Consider the following 22,974-nt stretch of genomic DNA (forward strand, 5'->3'; position numbering starts at 1 on the left):
TTTAAAGTAGATGTGATTATAGCTATCACTTTGTGAAAATGCTTTACAGGTAATCAAAACTTTCATCATGAAGTGAAAACAAAGTTAAGTGCTAGAGTCCTTGGTGTAAAATGTTTTATAGTCATATGTGGCCACATATAGTCATATTTGGACAAAAATAACCTGAAAGAATGTATATTTCCAAAACACCAGCATGTTTTTAGAAATGGAAAACCAAGCTTTGTTATTATTGCAAAAGGTGTCCTACTGATTTGTAATCCTGAAATAGGCACAATATGTCAGTGATTTAGAGGGTATTTTGCATGCATTTAACAGCATACACAGACATTTATGAGGAAAAGTTATTCACCAAAGTCCTAACATTAGTTTGCTGAATGCCGACGTCCTTATTAGAAGAAACTAGTTTATTTCTAATTTAAATCATAATCTTTGAAATTGAGATTTAAAAAGCAAGTAAAATTATACTTTTGGAGATGTGAGCTATTGAAAGGTAGCATTGATTTTTTTTTAATCTCAATAGGAGATAATTTACAATAGTGATACCCGCTACATCTACAAATTTGTTAGATGACCTATATATATATAACTGACATATATATATATATATATATATCAAACTGACCTATATATATATTTAACAAGTAGTTACAAGTTGCAGTACATTTATGTGTATGTGTATAGATGTATTATGGTTTTGCTTTTGCCATTATCAGATCCTTTCTTTCTCAGGTCTTTTCCAGGTATGATCTGGATATGATTGGAAACAATTGAATCCAGACATGACCAAAATAGTTACTCTTAGCTTCCCTGGTCTGATCTGTCGCATCTGTTGCTGTATGAAATTCATCGATTCCTCTGAAATGACCGTTTACTTGGAAACTGTCATTATCTTTTTGTATATTGTGATATCCTCTTAAGATTCTTACTAGGGTTTCAATTAAATTTTATTTTTTATAAAGCACTAGCTGAGATTTTGATAATAACTGCTATCAGATTAATGGTTTTGGATTGTGGATTAGCTATTTTTCGGACAGTGTTTGATATTGAAATATGAGAATGTGATAACAGTGATTCAACTTATATTTGCATTTTGGCATAAAATTATATTTAGGACTATGAGTTTAGTTCTTGCTTTCTTAAATACAATTCTGCCTTTCAAAAATTCTTTTGTCTCTTACCCATTAGGAAAGCTCAATTGAAGTTGCAGTTTTTTTAACTGTTTCCTCATTATGAATATGTGCATGTCTAGATATGAAATGCTTCTTTGTCTTTACATTATATAGCAAACTCTGATCTTATAATAGAAATGCTAGGATGACCTAAGAAAGTAGAATAATAATCAATCTGTCTTTTTTGTATTTTTCAAGTATAATATAAAACAATATTATAGACCTTAAATTCATAACAATAAAAATATTCCAGTTTTCAACCTAAAGTTCACTTCTGAACTTAATGCATGACTTTAAATGCAGAATTTATATTCTAAAATACCTTATTTCAATCTTAATAGTATATCTTCCCTAAGAAGGAAAGAAAATAAAAAGCAATATTTTGGGGAAAATATGAATTTTCTATTGATAGTTTTTTCAGGAGCTGTGAGATGTTAAAATATCTGATGCCTGATTACACGTAACCTTGCGTTACTTGATATTTAGATTGCACTATATGAAAAGTCCATTACAGTACATTTTAAAAGATCCTCAAATAGTAATTATCATTTATTTGGGAATCTTTATTTTGTAGACTTTATACATTCTTGAAACATAGTAGAAATTAATATTGATATATTTGTTTTAGCTTCTCTAGATCTAAAGTATTATAAGTATAAATAGGGTTAGCTATTTACTAATTTACTAAACACTTAACTTCTGTGAAAAGCCTCTGATTACTAATATTGTTGCTGTTTGTTTTTTTTTACACCATAACCCCTCTTCGTTGACCACTGCATGCAGATAGTTGGAAGTAAAGTTACGGTGAGTACAAAAGATGTGTTTTACCCTTAGATATAAATTTGGACTTTTGTGGATTGTGATTTTTTGCTTGTGGTATTTTATGTGTTTGGTTCTTCTTTTGATACATGTTTTACTGAAGCAGTGAGACGAATGTTAGGATCAGGTGATTAGAATTTAGCTCTGGCAAGTATTTTTCCCGTGGTTTTGGGAGATGTTTTAGAACTAGAATATGCTTGTATATTTTTGTCTTGGAAATTTTTTACTATTTTTTTTTTGTTTTTGGAGTTATACTAACTCTGTCAGTCTTTATGATTCTGATGAAAACGTGTATATGATCTCAATTTTTTAGGGTGGTAGAAAGAGATTCCTAAAATGCTAATAGGAATTCTTATTAAAATATGGTACTTTGATTATAGTATCACTGAGCATATAGTGTAGTGAAAAACCCCCTTGTTGTGCAGTTAGGAGGCCTGGGCGCTTGTGTTTTTTGTTGCTTAATCAGCTCTGTGACTTTGGGTGAGTCATGTAATTTTTCTGGGGTTCAGATATTAAATGGATAAACTCAAATGATTGGCTTGAATTTTAAGATTGTTTCTGTTGCTGCCATTTAAGGGTTTTATATTCAATGTACTGTATTTCAGTGGTATAATTACATGATACACTATTATATAACATGCCAGAAGTTTCCTGTATTGTGATTGAGAGCTATTTGTAATTACCTTGCCTTCATGACTAAGCGTTCTTTATTTAGAGAACAGGATAGGAAACATTATCTTTAACATAACTGAGTACTGAGGTATCTAGAATAAGGAATGTATTTAATATTTATTTTGCTTTTAAAATTGATTTTCTTTTTCCTTTTTAAAATTTGTGTGATATCTAGGGGGGGAAACCCATCAGCCTTTTAGGATAATTTTAAAAATCACAAATCCTGCTTTTCCTTCTAATCCTTTGAAAAAAAATCAGGAAATATTTATTTAGTGCTTATTATGTGTCAAGAATTATGCTATGTGCACTGATGACTGGAAAATAAAAATGAGGTAAGACTCTCTAGTCTATATATGTTGGAGTAATCAAACCTTAAATTGTGCATGCTGATTATAAGTGTAATAGGAATTCTTAAGTAGGAGAAAGAAGTGAGGTTGGAATAATTAGAGAAAACTCCATGTAAATATCTGGAATTAAGCTGGGCTTTCAGGAATAGTTAGTTATGATGGCTGGGGTTTGACTAGGGGGAAGAGACTATGGAGAAGCTTTCAGATTCTGGAAGTAATACTAAATTCAAAGGCCTAGAGAGAGAACCAAACCACGTGTGCAGGGGTGGGGAAGAAGGAAGTGAGAAATCAGGTTGACTTTGTTGGAAGAAATAATATATATTGGAAAGATTAAAAAATCAAGTTGAAAGAGTCTTGAAGTGCAGGCAAAAGAATAGAAATTAGTTTGAGCAAGGAAGTAATACGATGAAAGCAGTGTTTAAGAGAAATAAATTTGAAAGTTGGTAGGCTGGATTAGGTTAATGGTTTTCAAACTTTAAAGTACATAAAAATGCAAAATTTCTCCTCCTCCCACAGGATTGTGATTCTGAAGGTCTGAGATGTGGCCATTAAATTTGCATTTTTATCTAGTACTACTGTTAAGGTAGTCTGAGAAGTACTTCACACTTTGGAAAGCACTGGTTTAGGACAAAGAGATTTGTTTGGGAAAATAGCTGAGAGTCTTTTGAAGACTTGTATTAAACTGGAGGCTCTATGTAGGAAGGGTGGGGTTGAATAAGAGTTTGGGAAGATAAAAGGGATTTTGATCTTATTTTAATGTGGGCTGGAACCAATCTAATGCACTGTGTCAGAAGGCAGTAAAATATTACCAGTTCCTCCACATCCAACCAATTAAGTTCTGCTGATTATTTCTCCTAAATAAGTTTGAACTCTCTCTCCTAATTACCCACACTATTACTTCCTTAGTTCATATTCATCATTTAACATCCCTGTGATTGCTGTAGCCTTGTCTTTAGTCTCTTACATGCCCGTGAGTGTTCTACATGGCTACTAGAGATCATGTTCCAATGATCCCCTTATCCACAGTTTTGGTTTCATTTACTTCACGTACAATATGATAAGAAATTTGAGAATGAAAGAGACTGACCACATTCACATAATTTTTATTAGTATATTGTTATAATTGTTCTGTTATTGAAACTGAAAGGGAGTTTAGGTATAGGTCCAGTTGTTGAGACAATGAGGATTGCCAAGGAAGAAAGGAAGTTTTAATACCACAGAAGAGAGGGAGAAGCTGCTTTAAATCAAATCCTGTCTTTCCAACTCAGGGAAATCATAGACTTTTAAAGGAGGAGCCCCTTGCCCTGGGGCAGGTCATGATGTATCTCACCAGGGGCTATATGCATTGGGGGCAGATTGTGGGGGATGGTGAATCTTGGCATCAGGAATTCTGCCTAGGGGCCTTCAGAATCTCAGCTTCTTTGTCTTACTTGGGGAAAATCCACTATTTCTGGGAAACAACTCCAGGGTCAAATAGTTAAGGGGGAGGCTTTGAAATTTGTTCAGTATGGGGCTGGTTACAGTTGTGTTTTATTATTACTTATTGCCATTAGTTTCTTACCGTGCCTAATTTATAAATTAAACTTTATCATAGGTATGTATAGGAAAAAACATGATATATATAGGGTTCATTATGATCCATGGTTTCGGGTATTCACTGTGAGTCTTAGAATATATTCCCTGTGGATAAGGGGGGGACGACTGTATTTCCCTCCTCAAAACCATGAAATGGCTCCCTATTCCCCTTTGTGATCTCATCTCTGCCTTCTTTTCTAATTTCATCTCCAGCTGCATTCTTACTCATGTATACAGGAATACTTAACAATTCCTTAATACTATTCTTTAATACTTCTAAATTAAGCATATTCTATTTATTTGAGCTGGAATGCCCTTTTCTTCTTTAGTGTATCCAGCAAACTCCTAAATATCCATCAAGATTAAACTTCATGTCAATCTTAGGAGAAGCTATTCTAGATAACTAGTTCTTTCTCATAGCACCGTGTATATAGCTGTATTATATTTAAGATATTTTATTATAATAAGTAATTTACATGTTCTTTTTCCCTAGTGAACATAGTTTCTGCCTTCAAGAAACTAAGTCTAATGAAGAAGACATATAGGTAAACAGAATAAAGATAGGACCTCAAGATGCAAAATCATAAAGGTTGTAAAGTAGCAGGCCAGCAGGCCATCTATGGTTCATATATATGGTTCCCAGAGTGTTTTGAAAGACAGTATAATGAGACAGGTGTTATGATTGATCCACAATATAAACTATTTTATACCCATTTCTTATTTCTGACCACCTTCTCACATTTGAATTTGAAAATCCTATGAAGGTAGGAAATTATAGGAATCACCTTCTAGAGGAAATGATGAAGGGTTAGTTCTAGATGGGAGAGTTGCCTTAAGGAAGATTTTTTATTATTTTCCTAGAGGGAGGAATGAAAAAATTCTGGTGACCGTCATGTACTAAAGGGTAGCTTAGTCTCATTAATCTTAAGAAAATGGGAGGTGTTTCTTCATTGATAAAAAGGACAGGTAGTAATTCCATAGAGATGTTCCTGAGAGTAGAAATTCTAGAATAACCACTTTAAGTGTTGTGGTTACCTAGAGATTACACATATTTGTTAAAAGATGAGTGGTATGAAAGCCAGATTGAATTTGGAAAGATGGAATATCTAGTGAACTAGGTTGGAATGGGCCTGTCTTATTAATACTTTTGTCTACCCAATGTTGATTAGAAGCAGAAATGGAGTTGAGGCCCTCCCAATCTTGAACTACCATCAGCCTTACTTTTCACTATTCTTTGTAAATTTTACTTTAAAAGGCTAGAAAACTGCCTGTTATCTGAACAGAACCACCCCCTTAGGCAGTATTGCTTCTCACTTTTCTCTAGGGATCTTTTTGTATACAATGTTTCTTTTGTTAACATTCTATCCCTCTCCCACAGCTCTTCCTTGAAGCCTATCTTGATCCTGATTCCCTACCACCTAGCAATTTATCTGAACTTCTATAGCACTTTATTTTTAAAACTCTCTTAAGGAATCAGTCTCTATCTTATAATTCTTATTATTAATATGTTATATATTCCTTAAGGACTTCTTTTATAATACTATTTTATTTTATACTTATAGTGATTTATATCCTTGAATAATACTTTCTATAATACTATGAGACCTTTCATGTTCACAGTATAGACTATATGAAAAAAATGCAAATTTTAGTAGAAGTCATGGTTTCAGAGGCAAATGGACCACGCTCCCGATTTTGAATCTGTTATTATACATACTAGCTGTGTGACCTTGGATAATTTACTTAACCTGTCTGAATCTCAGTCTCCCTATTGATAAAATGAAGATGACAGTACTAAATTCAGGATAGTTTTGAAGTGTATTGTTTATATTTAATATATTTAACACATAAAGAAGTTTGCAAATAGTAAGTCCAAATTACATTTTTGTTAAATGTCTTGAATTCTACAAAATGCTTGGTATGATAGACATAAAACATAAAGACCAAGCGGTAAAATGAGATAAGACTATGAGCTGCCTCTCTCTCTGTCTCTCTGTCTCTCTTTTTTTTTTTTGGCTAAGTATTCACGATCTGTGCTATTTGAAGATTTAAAGGGGAGAAATAGGATTTATTCTGGGTCAAGAATGGTGGAAGGATCAGCCGGATGTTGGAAGGAGAACGCTTTGCCTATTTATTGGAAGCTGTGTTATGTGGTGTGGATTATTGATAGGCTTTGAGAAAGAATTCATATGTGATCTCAAGTTAAAATTGACAGTGTTATTTTAAAGATTTGATAAAATAGTTGAGGATTTGGTATAGATACTGGCTGTGAGGGGAAGTGATAAAATGTCTTTCTGTAGAGCTCTAAAAATAGCAAAGAGAATTTGGGGTAGGGTAGAGACAGAAAGAACTGAATGACTTTTTTAATGGCTTCTTGTTTTAAGTACGTGTTATGGAATTTTGTGAACCAAAATAAACTTTTATTATTCAGTAATACATTGCATAAAACAGATTTAGAAATCAGCTGAAATGATTTTCATTTCATTGCAAACCAAGAATAATCTATCTACAGGTGGAAAAAAAAGTAAGAATTAACATGATTATATATGATAACTAGAAAATAAAATTATAGTGACCAGACTTTACAATGTTAAATAAGAGGTAATTTAATGACATCAGGAGCAGGGGCTTTTGGGGAGTACTTGTTTTGGCATCGGAAAGACCTGAGTTTGATTCCCTGATTCACCACTCATTTATTCCGTGTAACTCTGTAAACCTCTCTAGACAGTTCCAATCCTTTTTTGAACAAAAAGTTACTTGGTATCTCTTATGGGACAGGCACTATTCTAGGTACTAGAATGATGAACTATACAGATAAAATCTTCATGGAACTTATATTCAAGATGGGGAAACAAACAGTATGACACATACCAAATGTAATGGTAGATAAATGCTATGAATGAAAATAGAAAAAAACAATAGCAAGATGAGAAAGCAGAGAGTGATCATGAATGTGCTATTTTAGATAGTTGAGCTCTCTGAGTAAATGACATTTGAACGGAGACCAGAATGAAAATGGGGAGAGCCATACAAATATTTAGGGCAGAGAGAACATTAAGTGCAAACGTTATCAAAAAAGTTCGGCACTTGTCCCCAAGGCCACATCAGAAGAATGTGGGAGGAGAAGGAAAAGGTAATTTATTAATCTGCTGGCAAATGAAGAGACAGAGCCTGTCCTCTTGAAGTACCATCATCCTCTTTATAAGCAGAAATACAGAGCTTTTAAAAGGAGTTTCAATCATGGGACTTTTGCTGTTCAACTATAGTTGATGGTCCTGATCGACCCCGACCCTATTTCTAGCTGAAGGCAATCTCTTGACCTCTGCCTGGTCAGAGCCATCTCCTGTGGTACAAAGAACACTGCCCTGCCCTTCCGATTACTGGCCTTAGGCAGGGATGCAGGTTTTAATTCCCAGAAAGATAGGGGGCGGGTGTTTAAAGAAACAACTCTTAAAACATTTTACCCTTTTAAAAATATTTTACCCTCTTTCAGGTTGTTCACTCTGTTAGACAAAGGCCTTGAGGTGGGGGTATGCTTGGGGTATTTGAAAAATAGCAAAGAGGCTTCCATGGGTGGAGTGAGGGGAACAATGGAAAGTATGGGGGTATTTAATAACCAATCCCAAGAGCTGGTTAAGGTGACTAAAAACAAGTATTAGCGGGGTTAAATTTGGAAAGATAGGTTGAGATCATTTTAGGAGAGATATGTCAAGCAGTTATTACTTTAATAGTCAGTGAGGAGCCCTGGAAGGTTTTGAGCCATGGAATGACAAAATCCAAGGTGTATAAATCCAAGGTGTATCAGTGGAAATTGGAGAGGTTAGAGATGAGCGCAGGGAGATCAAGCTGGGAGTTATTGCAGTAGTTTAAGTAATAGGACCTTGAACTGGAGTGTGGTTACTAACTAAATGGAGGGTATACATGAGAGAGAGAGATTGTGGAAGTTGAATCTATCAGCCTCAGCAAATGATTAAAAAGGGCTGAGATGTGTGAATCAATAATGACTCAAATTTCAAGCATGGGTGACTAAAGTGTCTTGAGCATTCATAGAAGAGAAGTCAGGAGCAAGACCAAGTTTGGGCTAAAAGGTGATGGGTTCAGTTAAAAATGTTAATCAAGGAGAAATTACTTGAATCACAAAAGTAGGAGGAAAGTTATCATCATGTAGGAGCATTTTTTAGCTCTTCCAACATTGGCTATAATTTTGCTCTCTGTTTCAAATTTCTGCTTTTACTATTAAATATACTCTCAGCACATTGCTTCTGAGAATATGTTGATTATCATTCTAATAACCTTTACCTGCTTATAAACTTGGTGCCTGAATATCTTTTTTTTTTTTTTTTTTCTTGAGACAGAGTCTCACTCTGTTGCCTGGGCTAGAGTGCCGTGGCGTCAGCGTAGCTCACAGCAACCTCTAACTCCTGGGCTCAAGTGATCCTCCTGCCTCAGCCTCCCGAGTAGCTGGGATGACAGGCATGCACCACCATGCCTGGCTAATTTTTTCTATATATTTTTAGTTGACCAATTAATTTGTTTGTATTTTTAGTAGAGACGGGGTCTCACTCTTGCTCAGGCTGGTCTCAAACTCCTGAGCTCAAGCAATCCTCCCGCCTCGGCCTTCCAGAGTGCTAGGATTACAGGCGTGAGCCACCGCGCCTGGCTGGTGCCTGAATATCTTTGCTAGGTAATGAAGGCTATGTCTACTTGCAGGTGACTCAATAGACCCAGATAAAGAAGAGCTAATCATGTTGGTGGCCTATAATATTGGTTACCAGATAAATCATCTTAAATAATTAAGATGACACATTTTTGCCTTTTTCAGTGTTTCTAAATGATTTCAGTCAAGAGGACAACCCCATCATAGTAAAGGTTAGGTACAAATGTGTGCTTCTTTACCCTAGTTGGGGAATGGGAATTGTGAGCACTGACTATAGCAGGACTTTTTTTTTTTTTTTTCAAAATAGAGCCAAATGAATTTTTTCCCTCATGCTCATGAAAAAGGTAATTCTGAGAGTAAGTTCCTGCTAAAAGTATAAACTTAAGGCCAAGCTCAGAGTAATAAATTTAAAATGTTATCAATGTGTTCCTTACTATAAGCTACCTAGTAATAGTAATATATATACAATACCACTAAGTGTGACAGTATGTATTAGTAGGCTGTTAAACTGCTACTGCATTATTAAATTGAAGTTTTTTAGTTTATTAATAGAATAGTATCTTTTTTTTTTTTTTTTTTTTGAGACAGAGTCTCGCTTTGTTGTCCAGGCTAGAGTGAGTGCCGTGGCGTCAGCCTAGCTCACAGCAACCTCAAACTCCTGGGCTCGAGTGATCCTTCTGCCTCAGCCTCCCGGGTAGCTGGGACTACAGGCATGCGCCACCATGCCCGGCTAATTTTTATATATATATCAGTTGGCCAATTAATTTCTTTCTATTTATAGTAGAGACGGGGTCTCGCTCAGGCTGGTTTTGAACTCCTGACCTCGAGCAATCCGCCCGCCTCGGCCTCCCAAGAGCTAGGATTACAGGCGTGAGCCACAGCGCCCGGCCTAGAATAGTATCTTAATGATTACCTTATGTAATGTTATACTTGTGTCAGGCCAATTTGAATATATCCTACGAAAAAAGATCTTATTTTGCCATTTTTTTCTTTTTATAATTGTGTAGTCCAGAAGGGGGAGACAAAACATTGATTATTGGAGGTTGAAGTAGCTGCTTCATGATGATAAAACATTGCTTTCTTGCACTCCAATTTGATTGTTTTTTTTAAAATGAGTTTAGAAATTATAGGATAGCTACTAGTGTAAAATATTTAGTTTTATAATAGTAACAATTTTGCTAAAAATCTAAATTCAATCAGAATACAAATAATGTCATTATTTTTAACTAGTATATATAAAGTAGAAAAACTCATTTGGTAATCAGATGAAAATAAGACCTGAGACTATTCAATGATGGTATCTTGTAAGTGATCTTTTAAAATTAGCACAAACACTATTAAAGTACCAATTTTGGTCTTTTCTAATTTCACATTCATTAAATGCAATGAATAGCTAGCTACTTTCCCATTTTTTAACATTTTAACATTGTATGCTAACTTGTGTTTGTTTTGGATAGGGGTATCTGTTATTTGTATCTCTGTTCACTTTTATAACAATTTCTTATCACTCCCTTCCGTTTTAGTGCATTGTCATAAAATTACATTATTTCCTTATGCCAGATTAAACTCATTGTTTAAGGCAAGCTCAAGTATAGATTATGAAATATTAACAAGTCTTACCTTGGGCTTATAACAGCATGAATATTGGCATTAGGGTTAGACATTTTATAAAATGATTATATTAATATTTATGAATATGGGATAGTTATGTTTTATAATATAGCTTGATATTAGAAATGAAAAGACGTACTTTTCATGTACAATTCTGCATTGCAAGTTCATTAGCTGTGTATTTTGATGGCGATCATGTTAGAAATTTCTACTGAGGATATTTCTCTGTGTATATAGTCAGGTGAAAGTAGATTTAAAATCTGATGCTTAATATAAAACATTTAAAACTAGTATAGCCATTATTTCATATTGGGTTGGTTTATTTTACTTTTCAACTGTGGCAAAAATTTTGATCAGATATATAGCATGAGATGATTATATGATAAGTATTTTTTGTGTTTGTTTTTGTTAAGTAATATAATCTCTATACTATGTATCCTTTAAAAGCTCTATGGAATTTGCTGTTTCCATTATAATACTTAAAGTGACATGATACAGAGATATTTTTTATGAGGCAATGCTTTCTTGATCCAGATAATCTTGTCAGCAGGGGAAAAGGGGAAATAATCAGATTATGATCCATGTTAAAAAGGTACCTTAACTTACTATATATCAAGTGTTGGCCTTTTTCTCGCATACTCGATTCCATCTCCCATTTTATTTAATCAAGTTTCTTTTATCTGCTTGTTAGGAAAGGATTGTTTGGTCGAACCAATATTAGCTCTTTTGAATGGGATAAGGGCAGAACAGGATCATCTTAAAAATGCCACCTTAGATTAATGGAGTGCTTAAAGTCTATTCATGTATTTTTTTTTCATTTAATCTACATATTAGATCAAATATGTAGATCATATGATCTGAATATTATGTATTTTTGTAGGTTTGTGCATCAATTTTTCAGAAGACATTGCATCTCTCCCCAAGTCCCTGGAAGCTGGTTAGAGTCTGGCCTTGTCCTATGGAGTTTTTTGGGCTGATAGCTGTACATACATACAGTCTTTTGAGTAGTATATACCGGCCAAGGTATTTTCTGTCAGTCGTCAATTGATATTCATAACTTATACTATTATCCAGTTTATATGCTTGTGTAAAGTGTTTTGTAGGTCTGCATCCCTAAATAATGGTCATGTGACTAGTGGTATTTAAAATAATTTTTTTGCTGTAGTCACCATAACTCAGATACCAGGGTTACTGCTGCATTAATTGCATGTGCTATTATAGCTGCAATCACAATTACCTATCAAAACAGTATAGAAAACAACAAATGGGCCGGGCGTGGTGGCTCACGCCTGTAATCCTAGCACTCTGGGAGGCCAAGGTGGGTGGATTGCTCGAGGTCAGGAGTTCGAAATCAGCCTGAGCAAGAGCGAGTCCCTGTCTCTACTATAAATAGAAAGAAATTAATTGGCCAACTAATATATATAGAAAAAATTAGCTGGGCATGGTGGCGCATGCCTGTAGTCCCAACTACTCGGGAGGCTGAGGCAGTAGGATTGCTTGAGCCCAGGAGTTTGATTGCTGTGAGCCAGGCTGACGCCACGGCACTCACTGTAGCCTGGGCAACAAAGCGAGACTCTGTCTCAAAAAAAAAAAAAAAAAACAAAAAATGAATTTTAACAGAATCAATCAAAGATATTGAAAGCTTTCCGGGTTCAGTTTTTATGCTGATCTGTTTGTAAATTTTTACTAACCTGTCATGGTTCTTTTCTTTAATGAACTTGTGATCTAAGGAGAAAATAACTGCTTATGCAATGTAATTTTTGTGCTGTGAGAACAGTAACTGTTTTGTATACTTTATTTTTATTGATGATGACGATGCTTTTTTGGCAGAGTGCTTATGCATTCAGAGAGCTGTTCTACAGTGTGATTGGCATCTGTAGACTAGATGTAATATGTACTATACGGGCTTATATCTCTCTCTGTATATATTTATCCACCTTTCTATCCTCCCAAAGTTAAATGAAGTTAAGTAAGTTCCTTCTTTATTAGAAAGCAGAGAAGTATTATAAGAGAACTGATGCTCTTCCCCCAAATGAGCTCATATTTTCTTAACCTATGGAGTACTTTTCCTTGGAATGTGGAAAGGTATATGTTATGGGCTAAATTATGTCCCTCCCTAAAATTGTTATATTGAAGCCTTAATGGCCATTAACTCAGAAGGTGACTGACTGTATTTGGAGATAGGGTCTTTAAAGAGTTAAGTTAAAAAAGAGGTCATTAGGGTGAGTTCTAATCCAATCTGACTGGTGTCCTGATAAGAAGAGACTATTTGGACACACAGAGAGACAGCAGGGTTATGTACATACACGGAAGATAGGCCGTGTGAGGACATAGAGCGAAGACAGCCTTCTGCAAGCCAAGGAGAGAGGCCTCAGAAGAAACCAAACTTGTTGACACCTTGATCTTGAACTTTTCATGTCAAGAATTGTGAGAAAACAAATTTTTCTTGTTTATCACCCAATCTGTGGTATTTTGTTGTGGCAGCCCTAGCAAACCAATATAGTATATGATACTCGTTTTGTTGTACTTAACGCTTGAAAATAGCTAACCTTTAGAGGATACTAAGTGCCAGGAACTGTACTATGCAGGCTTCATGTAAAAACTAATTTAATCCTCATAACAATCATCACCCTCCATTTTATATTATAGATGAGGGAAAATGAGGCTGAGAAAAGCAAGTATATTGTCTGGAGTTACTTAGTAAGTAAGTGGGAGAGCTGAGATTTGAATCCAGTCAGACTTCAGAGCTTGGCCTATTAACTATTACCTAATTAAAATTTGGTGGATTTCAGGCAGTTGTGGATAATGATTAATACCGTGGGTGCTTAACCTCTCTAACACTGTTAATATTTAGTCCTTAACCATATGCTAATAAATGCTTCTTATTTTCTATCAGCTGGAGAATGCTTATAATCATACCTACAATATGTAGAGAGCCCTGCCCATGAAAAAGCCACCATATCACAGAGAATTAAATACCTCCATGCACATGTTGCTATCTGGGCCAAAAATGACTAAGCAGACATGGTCTTTGTGCTTTCGTTGGCAGATGTTTGCAAACAAGTAACATTAGTGCAGATAAACAGAATATACTGAGCAACTTAAATGTGAGGAAAAAGATACTGCTGTTTTATTAACCAAATATAAATATTAGAAAAAAATCCCATTTTTAGCAAAGGCCTGTCAGTTTTCTAAACCATTTTTCCCTGTGTCTAAAACAGATGAAACATCGTGCCTCTTCAAGTTTTATATCATCCGTGTTCACCTTTCTTATGCACTCTTGCCTTTTATAATTAATTTCAATTAAACATTAGTTTTGTTTAATTAATATTGTGTAATTAAAATGCTTATAAGCTCTCAGAGGGCAAGGACCATGTCTTAATACACCTTAGACATTTTTAAATACACTAGGCTATAACAGCAATAAAATAATTAAACATCCTTTTATTTAATCTCTACATATTCATAACTCCTCTGACAGTGAACTGTGTATATAAACTGAAATCAGAAAGCTGCTAGTTGTTTTATAATGCCTCTCAAAAATAGAAATCCTCTTCCATTGGAAGTGAAGTCTGACATCTTAAAATCTTTTTTTTTTTTTTTTCAAGAATAAAACTAAATTTTTTCTATTGCCATTTAGGTTCCTTTCCTCTTGATAAGATTTCTACTTCTACTAAGGACAATTGTTCATTATCACCCATGCAATTTCTCTCAGGGTATTTGTAGGATTAAGTGGCCCCTCAGCTGCTGCTTCTCCCACTTCCTTTAACTTTTCCATAGAGTGCTGCCTTCTTTTTAATTGCTTTTGAGCTGTCTACAATTCAAAATTCAGTCTACAGTTTGAGGCCTCAGAACTATATGTGCTACTTGATAATATACTTAATATGACTGCTCTCATTCTCATTTTACTCAGTGTGTGTGTGTAGTTCCTCAATTTTAGTGGTGCCACTTCCATTGATGGTGATTATGATTTTCTAAGTGAATTATACCCATGGGAAAACCACCACACAAAATGGATGCTTAAAGCAAAAATTGTAACAGTGAAAATCACAATGTTTAGACTTTGAAGTCCTGGGCTTTGGATCTTGGCTCTAATCTCTTAATGGCTGAGTGATTTGGGGTGAAGCACTCAACCTTTCTTGAGCCCAAGTCTCTTTATCTGTATTTATTCTGCCATCCTAAAAGAGTTACAGAGTACTTTGTAAACTGTAAAACATATTACACATCTAAGCCATGACAGTAATTATCAGTTCAAGAAATGATTCTCAGGATAATTCCTAATTACATTTTTTGGAAGAATGTGTTGAACCACAACTACTGCCAGCTTATTGTGACATACGCATTCATGCATTCATTCCTTCATTACTCAGTGTCAGTTTAGAAGCCACTAATATTAATAGTTATGACCTTTTAAAGGCTCAGGTCTTCTAAGATGGCCCCTAGGCTACAGACTATGTGTAAAGTCACCCTCTTTATGAAAAGACACACGCAACTGTGAGGATTATCCCTAATCTTCCTTCTAAATATTAAAATATTTGCATTGTAAACTGCATAGCCATGGTGTCCTTATTTCATTTGAGCTGTTTTCTGCAGGTGAATATTATGTATATTCTATAAATTGGGGTTTAATAACTTTTATCTTGTCATTGGTTGTATTTCTCTAGACATATTTCTAAACTAAGGTCACATGAACTCAGAAGTAGGAAAGTTCCTGGGATAATACTTTGAGATTTGTGGTAGGAGTTAAGAATTTGGCTTTTTTTCTAAGTAGTACTAAATGTTTAAATACAAAAGGCCATATTTCCTTTAAATAAAGGATTTAAACCAAATATGTGATTTAAGCAAATCCTTTTCAAGTTTGCTATTGTCAGCATAAGAGTAATTCAATACATTTAGAAAATTAGATAATGGCGTTAAGGAGAGGGAATTAAAAAAAAATTCACCTATATCCCCATAACCTTTACATAAACTACTGTTAGTAATTTGGTATATTTATATCCAATTGTTTCTCTGCTTCATAGTTATTTTTAGAATGATTTCTACCACTTTTTGTAGCTATACTTCCCTTTCAGAAATGAATCCCTGTTTTATGATGAGGTAAATTGATAGATAATTTTGGTAGATTATAGCGTCTGATGGCAAAGTAGTATTTTAACAAATCCTGGCATTCTCACTTCATTTAATTATAGTCTGGTTACTGAAAATTCAATATCTAGGATCATTTTATTCTTTGAATAGTTGTGGTATGATTTTATCTTTAGTAATGTTTGAGTATGTAAGCAGTTATAGGCCATTTTTATGTGTTTTCCCGGATAGCTTTAAAAGCCTAATGAAAAATTTCCATAATCTGTCTCATTATTGGATTAAAATAATACACAAATTGCCATCAAGATGTAAAACAACACTAAATCTCAATTTTCTCAGATTGGTAACTATTTATAATGATATTTTTTCTTATTTATCAGATATTAATAATTTGGAGAAAAATCCAGAAGTGTTGAATCGATAATTAGTATTAGAAAATGTATCAATAAATCTCATAGGATTTTGTAAACGTCTATTTTCATTATTTTTGGGGGGGGCACTGTTGAATTACTGTTGCAAATGAAGCCAGATCTTCATTTGGAGAAATTACTTGTATTAAACAGATGAGTAGGCTGAAATAGCTGCTAAAACAATTTCATGCTTTTGTTTTTAATGTAGTTCAATTATAAAATGTCACATCAGATTGTATGTGAGTACACAAGTGCATAATTTTAATTTTATTTCTGAGTTATCACATTTTAAGAAGTTGATTAAAATCACCCAAAATATTTTCTAAGCTTTTTGTATGTAACAAATTAACCATTTGAAATGAGTTAAAACAAGATTGGTATTTTGGCAGTTAATACCTTTATTAAAGGAATTGATTAATTATTTTATAGTTACCCATTTTGTTCTTTTTAGTTTGTATGTGTAAAGAACTGCCACATTTTGTTATTTGCTCTAATTTCTTATTTTGAGAAATTTCAAACTTACCGAGTCATTGCAAGAATATTATAATGAATACTCACATACTTCTCATCCATATTCTCTGATTGTTAACATTATGCTATGTTATGCTTTGTCCTCTCTGTTTTTTATTTCTCCTTTTATCTTTTTTCTGAGTCTTAGTTGATGAATTGTAATGCTTCCCCCCTAAATACTTAAGCATGTATCTCTTAAGAACAAGGACTTTTTCCTATATTAGCATAGTATAATTATCAAACTAAGGGAATTTATCACAGATATAATGCTGTTATCTAATATAGAGCCCATATTCAAATTTCTTCAACCATCTCCCATCTAAGTACTAATCAGGCCTCCCCAACCATTTCAATAATGTCCTTTATAAATTCTTTTTTCTAGAATCTAATGAAGGATTGCACATTACATGTACTTTAAAAAATTCATTTCATTAACATTTTGAAGAGACCAAGCCAGTTATTTTGTAAATGTATCTCAATATGGATTGGTTTGATTGTTTCCCCATGATTAGATTCAGGGTAAATATTTTGGGCAAGGATGCTATATAGGTGATGTTTGTCCTTCGTACATCACATCATGAGACACATGGGTATATCAATTTGCTCCATTGTTGGTATTGTTAAGTGTGATCATTTGGTTGAAAAGATGTCCCCCATATTTTTCTCTAATTAATAAATGATATGTGGGATGATACTTTGACATCATGTAAGTAATCTGTTTCCCTGCAACGTTTCACATGGTTTTTATATCTGTTTATGAGGTTCTTGCCTAAATCAGTTATAACTGGGATTACTACAAACTATTGATTTTCTAATTTCATCATTCTTTCTACGTTTGTTATCTGGCATTCTTCTAGAAAGTAGAGCTTTCCCTTATCTCTCTTCCTCCTTTTGACTTTAAAAAAAAATTAGTATTGACTCGTGGATTGTTTATTTAAATTCAATTCACTGCCATAGCTTATTGATAGGAACTCTCTGTAAAAGCCTTTCAATTGCTCGCTGAAAATAACACATAAGGAAATTAAACAATTAACATCTGTTTGGTTTGTACTTTAGGAGGTAACTATACCCATACTAATTTATTAACTCTCATCTAGGAGCAGTTCTGTCCCCGCCCCCAAAGAAAACATTAGACAGGTGCAATAGAATTTGAAGTAATGAAATGTCTGGCATGATACATTTATTCACTGCAATTGTTACATTTGGCCCTTATATTTATTGCTGCATAATCCTGAATATTCTAAACATTAAAATCTACTTTTGTATCTTATCAGATACAAATCTTACATCAGATTGCTATTTGAATTAGAATGCCTTTAGCCATCTTCATTTTCAGGCTTCCACTATTGTTTAAAAAGTCATGACAGTTTAGCTGTTATCAGGCATGAATCTATAAATACCCACAAATGTATTTCTGAAAAAAAAATTATGGTGTTTGCGTATAGGAATGTGTATTGCCACAGCGTTCAGTAATCCAGAACAATGATTTTCAAACTGTCTTCCTTGCAAACTCTTCACTGTAGGCGTTTGTAGATGTGCTTCATGCGTTTTGTAAAAATTTCCCCCAATTATGTTTAAAAAGAGAATTCTACTTATTTAAAAATGTTTAAGAAATATCATACCCATCTATGTTCAAAGACCTTCAAATTAGAAACTTAAAAGACCAGATAAATTCATTTTTTGTGTACAACTCACAATGTAGCTTGTCTTTGTATCCTTTTTTTTTCTTTTTCTTTCATTTCCTGGTGATGAAATGTCTTTGCATCTTTAATGATAAAATGTTCTAAGATTACAAGAGATGCTATTTTAAAACTCTTAACGTTTGTAGGTACTTATTTGTGAAAATCTGGATTTTCTTTATATGATACAACTAAAATGTGTAGATCATCTGAATGTTTTGTTTAAGAGGACTGTAGCTCTTCTATAAAATGCCTGGTATTAGATGTTTCTGTTTATCCAAATAGTCTCATTGTTCTTCTTGATTGACTTATAAAATCAATTCCCACTAATGGAATACTACTTTAATATGCTTGAAAAATGGTTAGTCTTGGGGGAAAAAAGCTTTTAAACCACTGATCTTAGAGAAAATATCCATTTCAATATGTGAATTTAGTATACTCATTATTTAAAATGCGTATTTATGTGTGTGGCACTTTTAAATGCATTTGTATTTCCTATCATGGGACATTGAGTGAGGATTTTAAAATTAGCTCCCTTTGATCTCTGTAAAATAAGATAAATGGTGAAAATTGGGAATTTTTGCTGCTCTTATGTAAAAACAAGAATAATTTTAGTAGTATGGATTGAGGGATCATGAAAAGCAGCAGGTACACTAAATTGTAAATCTGTGTGGATGAAGAAGTATAGGTTGTAGACAAGTGGCCAAGGAACTATTAGGAGGGCATCAATATTATGGCATTGCCATATTTCAGAGCTGGCACTGGAGTTTGTATCATTAATAAGATCATAGTAAAGTTTAGCCAAATCGTCTGTAGCCCTTCATAATCTGTTTTCTCTATACCGTTGGAGTATTACCCTTCCAACACTAATATCTCCCTTTTGGTAGGGCGTTCTTATTACCTCTGTCACATTTAACTGTCCATTTTGTATCTGTATCGTGATTTCTGCCCTTCTATTTAATCTACTTTGAGTAATTAGGATAAAGCATTTTTGAAGCTTCATATGTAAGCATTACTTGCTGTCTCTTAGGGCAAAAAGAATTTTTCAGTACCATTTTCTAATTGCCAAAAGTATTCCTTGGATCTACATTCAAACTATTTTCCTAGAAATATTATATCACATAAATAAAAAGACTATATAAAGATAAGCATTTTGTGGATGAAGGTAGAACATGAGATGATTTCCTTAAGTAAGTAACAACTATTAACAAATTAATTCTTTAGGGTCCTATTTATAGGTCTCTTATGCAAGGAGAATAGCTTGGGCAAAATATTAATAGTATACCAGATAACTATTATTTAGAAATAGTGAAAGAGGTGGAACTAACACTAAAATGTGTTAAAACACATGTATTTATAAATAGACTTCAATTTTAAGAAATAAAATTAGTGCTATTGAAAGTAGATGTGTAAAAATGATCATATAGTGATTTTAAATATACACAAATTCCCCCAGTTTCAAATATGTGAATCTTTTGTGACTTTTATACTGCTGTTTAAGGCTGTATAAGCCCCATTCTTTATTCTCAGTATTTCTTATTTATTTATTTAAAATATTTATTGAGTGCTTACTGAACGTGCGGAAGTACTTTTCTAGGAGCTGGGGCAGGGTAGGGAGAGTGGGCGGAGGAAGCAACGGGGGAAAAAACGTTTCCTAGAGCTTAAAGTCTACTTGGGCTAGTGTTACAGTAGACAATTGATAAATTTCTTTGTTTTGCAAATCTCAGATCCTTCACTGTAAGGAGGGTGGGGAAGATTATATTTTCTAGTATTCAATATACCTTTATAAAGTGAGCATTTTATTTGATAAAATTGCAGTTGTGTTAATCTCTCATAAAGCATTTTTTTTCCCACAAGGGATTATTTAGTATTAAGCATCCAATGCATAAAATCAGACCACAGTAAAATCTTAGTAAGCCAAGGATAAATCTTGTGATACTCGTAAAACAACCATAACAAATACCACTGTGCAAATAAAGGGCGAGAGTCTACTGTGGTGGTGAGAAAAGCCCTGAGTATCTGAGTTGTGACTAAAATAGGAGGGGGAGGGGAGGAGTGGAAGGGAAGGAGGGAGAACATGATCGCCAGGCAGAGCCAGCGCCAAAAAAGACTTGGGAATTACATTTTTATACATTAAGTCCTTGGTTTGATGGCAAGAGAAAAAGGCGTGTTCTGGCTGGTGACTGACTTCAGAAGCCTAGCCTTCTTGGACAGAAGCTAAATAGAAAAACAAAGAGACTAAGAAGAGAGAGAAGGGTGGCGATGATCAGTGGTAGTGTTAACACCAATGGCTCACAGATATTAAAACCATCAGTGACAGGTGTAAACTAGAGATAATGGTGGACTTAAGAAGTAGTGGCCTAGGTAGTTGAATGGAGAGAAATGCAAAAAAGATACATATAGAAGAGTATGCATATCAGCAGGTCAGGGACAAAGAGGCTTATAAGGCAAAGTCAAAAGCTCTCAACTGCAGATGAGTAATCACCAGTTTGAGACCTGCTCCCTCTTCTCCCAGCCTTGATCCTGAGGACGGACACTTGTAACTGGAAAAGGTTCCCTCCTTTCCCACTTTGGGAATCACTCCTTTAGCCTGTGTGTTTTCCACATCCCTTTTGCCTGTACAGCAAAAAAACCTTAAAATAACTTCTATGTTATTTCTAAGGATATTATGTGAATGGAGAACCTGTAACACACACTGGTCAGTCATTTAGCCCTAGTTACCATCCATGTGCATCTGAATATTCCAGTCATATGTATAGCAGATTGTAGCATGCTCAGATCACTGGGAAGTATAATAGTACATAGTAGACTGACAGATATGTTTTAACCTAAAAACTTAAAAACAGATGCATTGGAATGGAAATTTTCATCTCCCCAGAATATTTTTGCCTTAGATGTCTCATTCCCTACTGATTTTAGGTAGGGAGGTATTTTGCTTTCTTGATCTGCTTTCTGGCGGTTTGGAATTTAATATTCTACATAGGTGTACCAGTTTTCTTTGCAAATAACGACACAGATTACATAATTACAGATACAGAATTCTCTCATGTTGCTAAAAATAATACAGCAACAGGATGAGTATGTGTCTCATCTTTATGAATAAGACATTTATTTTTCTTTAAATATTAAGATCCATATTATGACCTTGTTTATTTTGTTCATTGTCCACTGGTTTGAATCAAGAAATATATTCTGGCTTTTGATTTCTTATAGTTATAGATGTGTGGAATTGGCAATATTGATTGAAATGTAATCCAGTCCCTTTAGCTCTGGTACTTACGGAGGTGGTTCCTCTGTCCACTAAAACATTTCTCAAACCCATGAAAAAGAGTAATGTAAATATAAGCATTTGTAATTAAATGAGTGAAATGAAACTCGTTTGTGTGACTATCAGGGTTTTTTGAAAGTGTGCAGTTTGGAAAAACTAAAGTGGAGGTGATCATATAGAAAAACAACTTAAACATATCCCTCCTTCCTGCTATCCCCTGCACTATGTATAGGACTTGCTTAATTAGAAAGAGGAAGATATGATGGAATATGGTACATGAGTTTGGAGAACAGTCAGGGGCATCAGGGCTTTGGATGATAAAATTGGACTTCAGTGGATTTTATCTTAACTGTCTAGATATTGAATTATCGTGGAGTGAATCATCAATGTAGAATGGAGACACTGAAAATGTTGGCTAGACCTTGTCTACAATTGGAGAATAGCAATTTCTGTAAGGTTAGCTAAATCACAGTCAGATCATCTCAGATGTGATGAGCAGCAGCAGTTAAGAGGGCAATTTCTGGAGTCTGCCTGGGTTTGGATCTTGGCAGGCTGTGTAACCTTGATTTTCTCATCTGTAAAATGTGATGACAAAAATAGTATCTACTTCCAAGGTATGTTATGAGGATTAAATGTCAGCCACTGCCACTGCTGTTGTTACTAGGGGAGTGAGATGGACTTAGTTTTGGATATGAGACATGGATTTGGTTTCTAGAAATAGTGAAATATAAGCAGAAATATCTGCTAAGCTGTTTGAGAAACTGAATAAAAATTAGATGAAAGGGGAGAGCAGGAGTTGTTATTTTGAGAGTCTTAGTCTGTTGTGCTGCTATCATAGACTATCTGAGACTGGGCAATTTATAAAGAACAGAAATTTATTTTCTCACAGTTTCTGGAGGCTAGGAAGTCCAAGATGAAGGCACCGGCATCTGGCAAGAGCCTTCTTGCTGTATCCTCATGTCGTGGAAGGTGGCAGGGGGTAAAGAGGCTAAAGGGAGCCAAACCTGCCCTTTTACAAGGGTAAACCCTATGGCCCTATCACCTTGCAAAGGTCCCACCTCCTAGCACCACCACAATGGCAGCCATATTTCAACATGAGCTTTGGAGGGGACATTCAAACCATAGCAGTCCTCATAAAGGAACCATAATCCAAACCTTACAAAATTTTTGGG

At 34.4% G+C, this 22,974-nt stretch overlaps 1 protein-coding gene across 3 annotated transcripts in view; it reads left to right on the forward strand.

Moving 5' to 3' along the window:
• Window positions 1–22,974, forward strand: part of DIAPH2 (diaphanous related formin 2) — an 824,298-nt gene that overhangs the window by 73,924 nt on the left and 727,400 nt on the right. For 2 of the 3 annotated variants that reach the window (XM_075999380.1, XM_075999381.1), the window contains exon 5: window positions 1,953–1,973. The exons of the other annotated variant lie outside the window; for it this stretch is intronic. In XM_075999380.1, coding sequence (XP_075855495.1) covers window positions 1,953–1,973 — 21 coding nt within the window. The remainder of the gene's footprint in view (window positions 1–1,952; window positions 1,974–22,974) is intronic. 3 annotated transcript variants of the gene reach the window in all.

This window comes from Microcebus murinus, chromosome X, assembly GCF_040939455.1.
Source record: "Microcebus murinus isolate Inina chromosome X, M.murinus_Inina_mat1.0, whole genome shotgun sequence".
NCBI classification, from domain to species: domain Eukaryota; kingdom Metazoa; phylum Chordata; class Mammalia; order Primates; family Cheirogaleidae; genus Microcebus; species Microcebus murinus.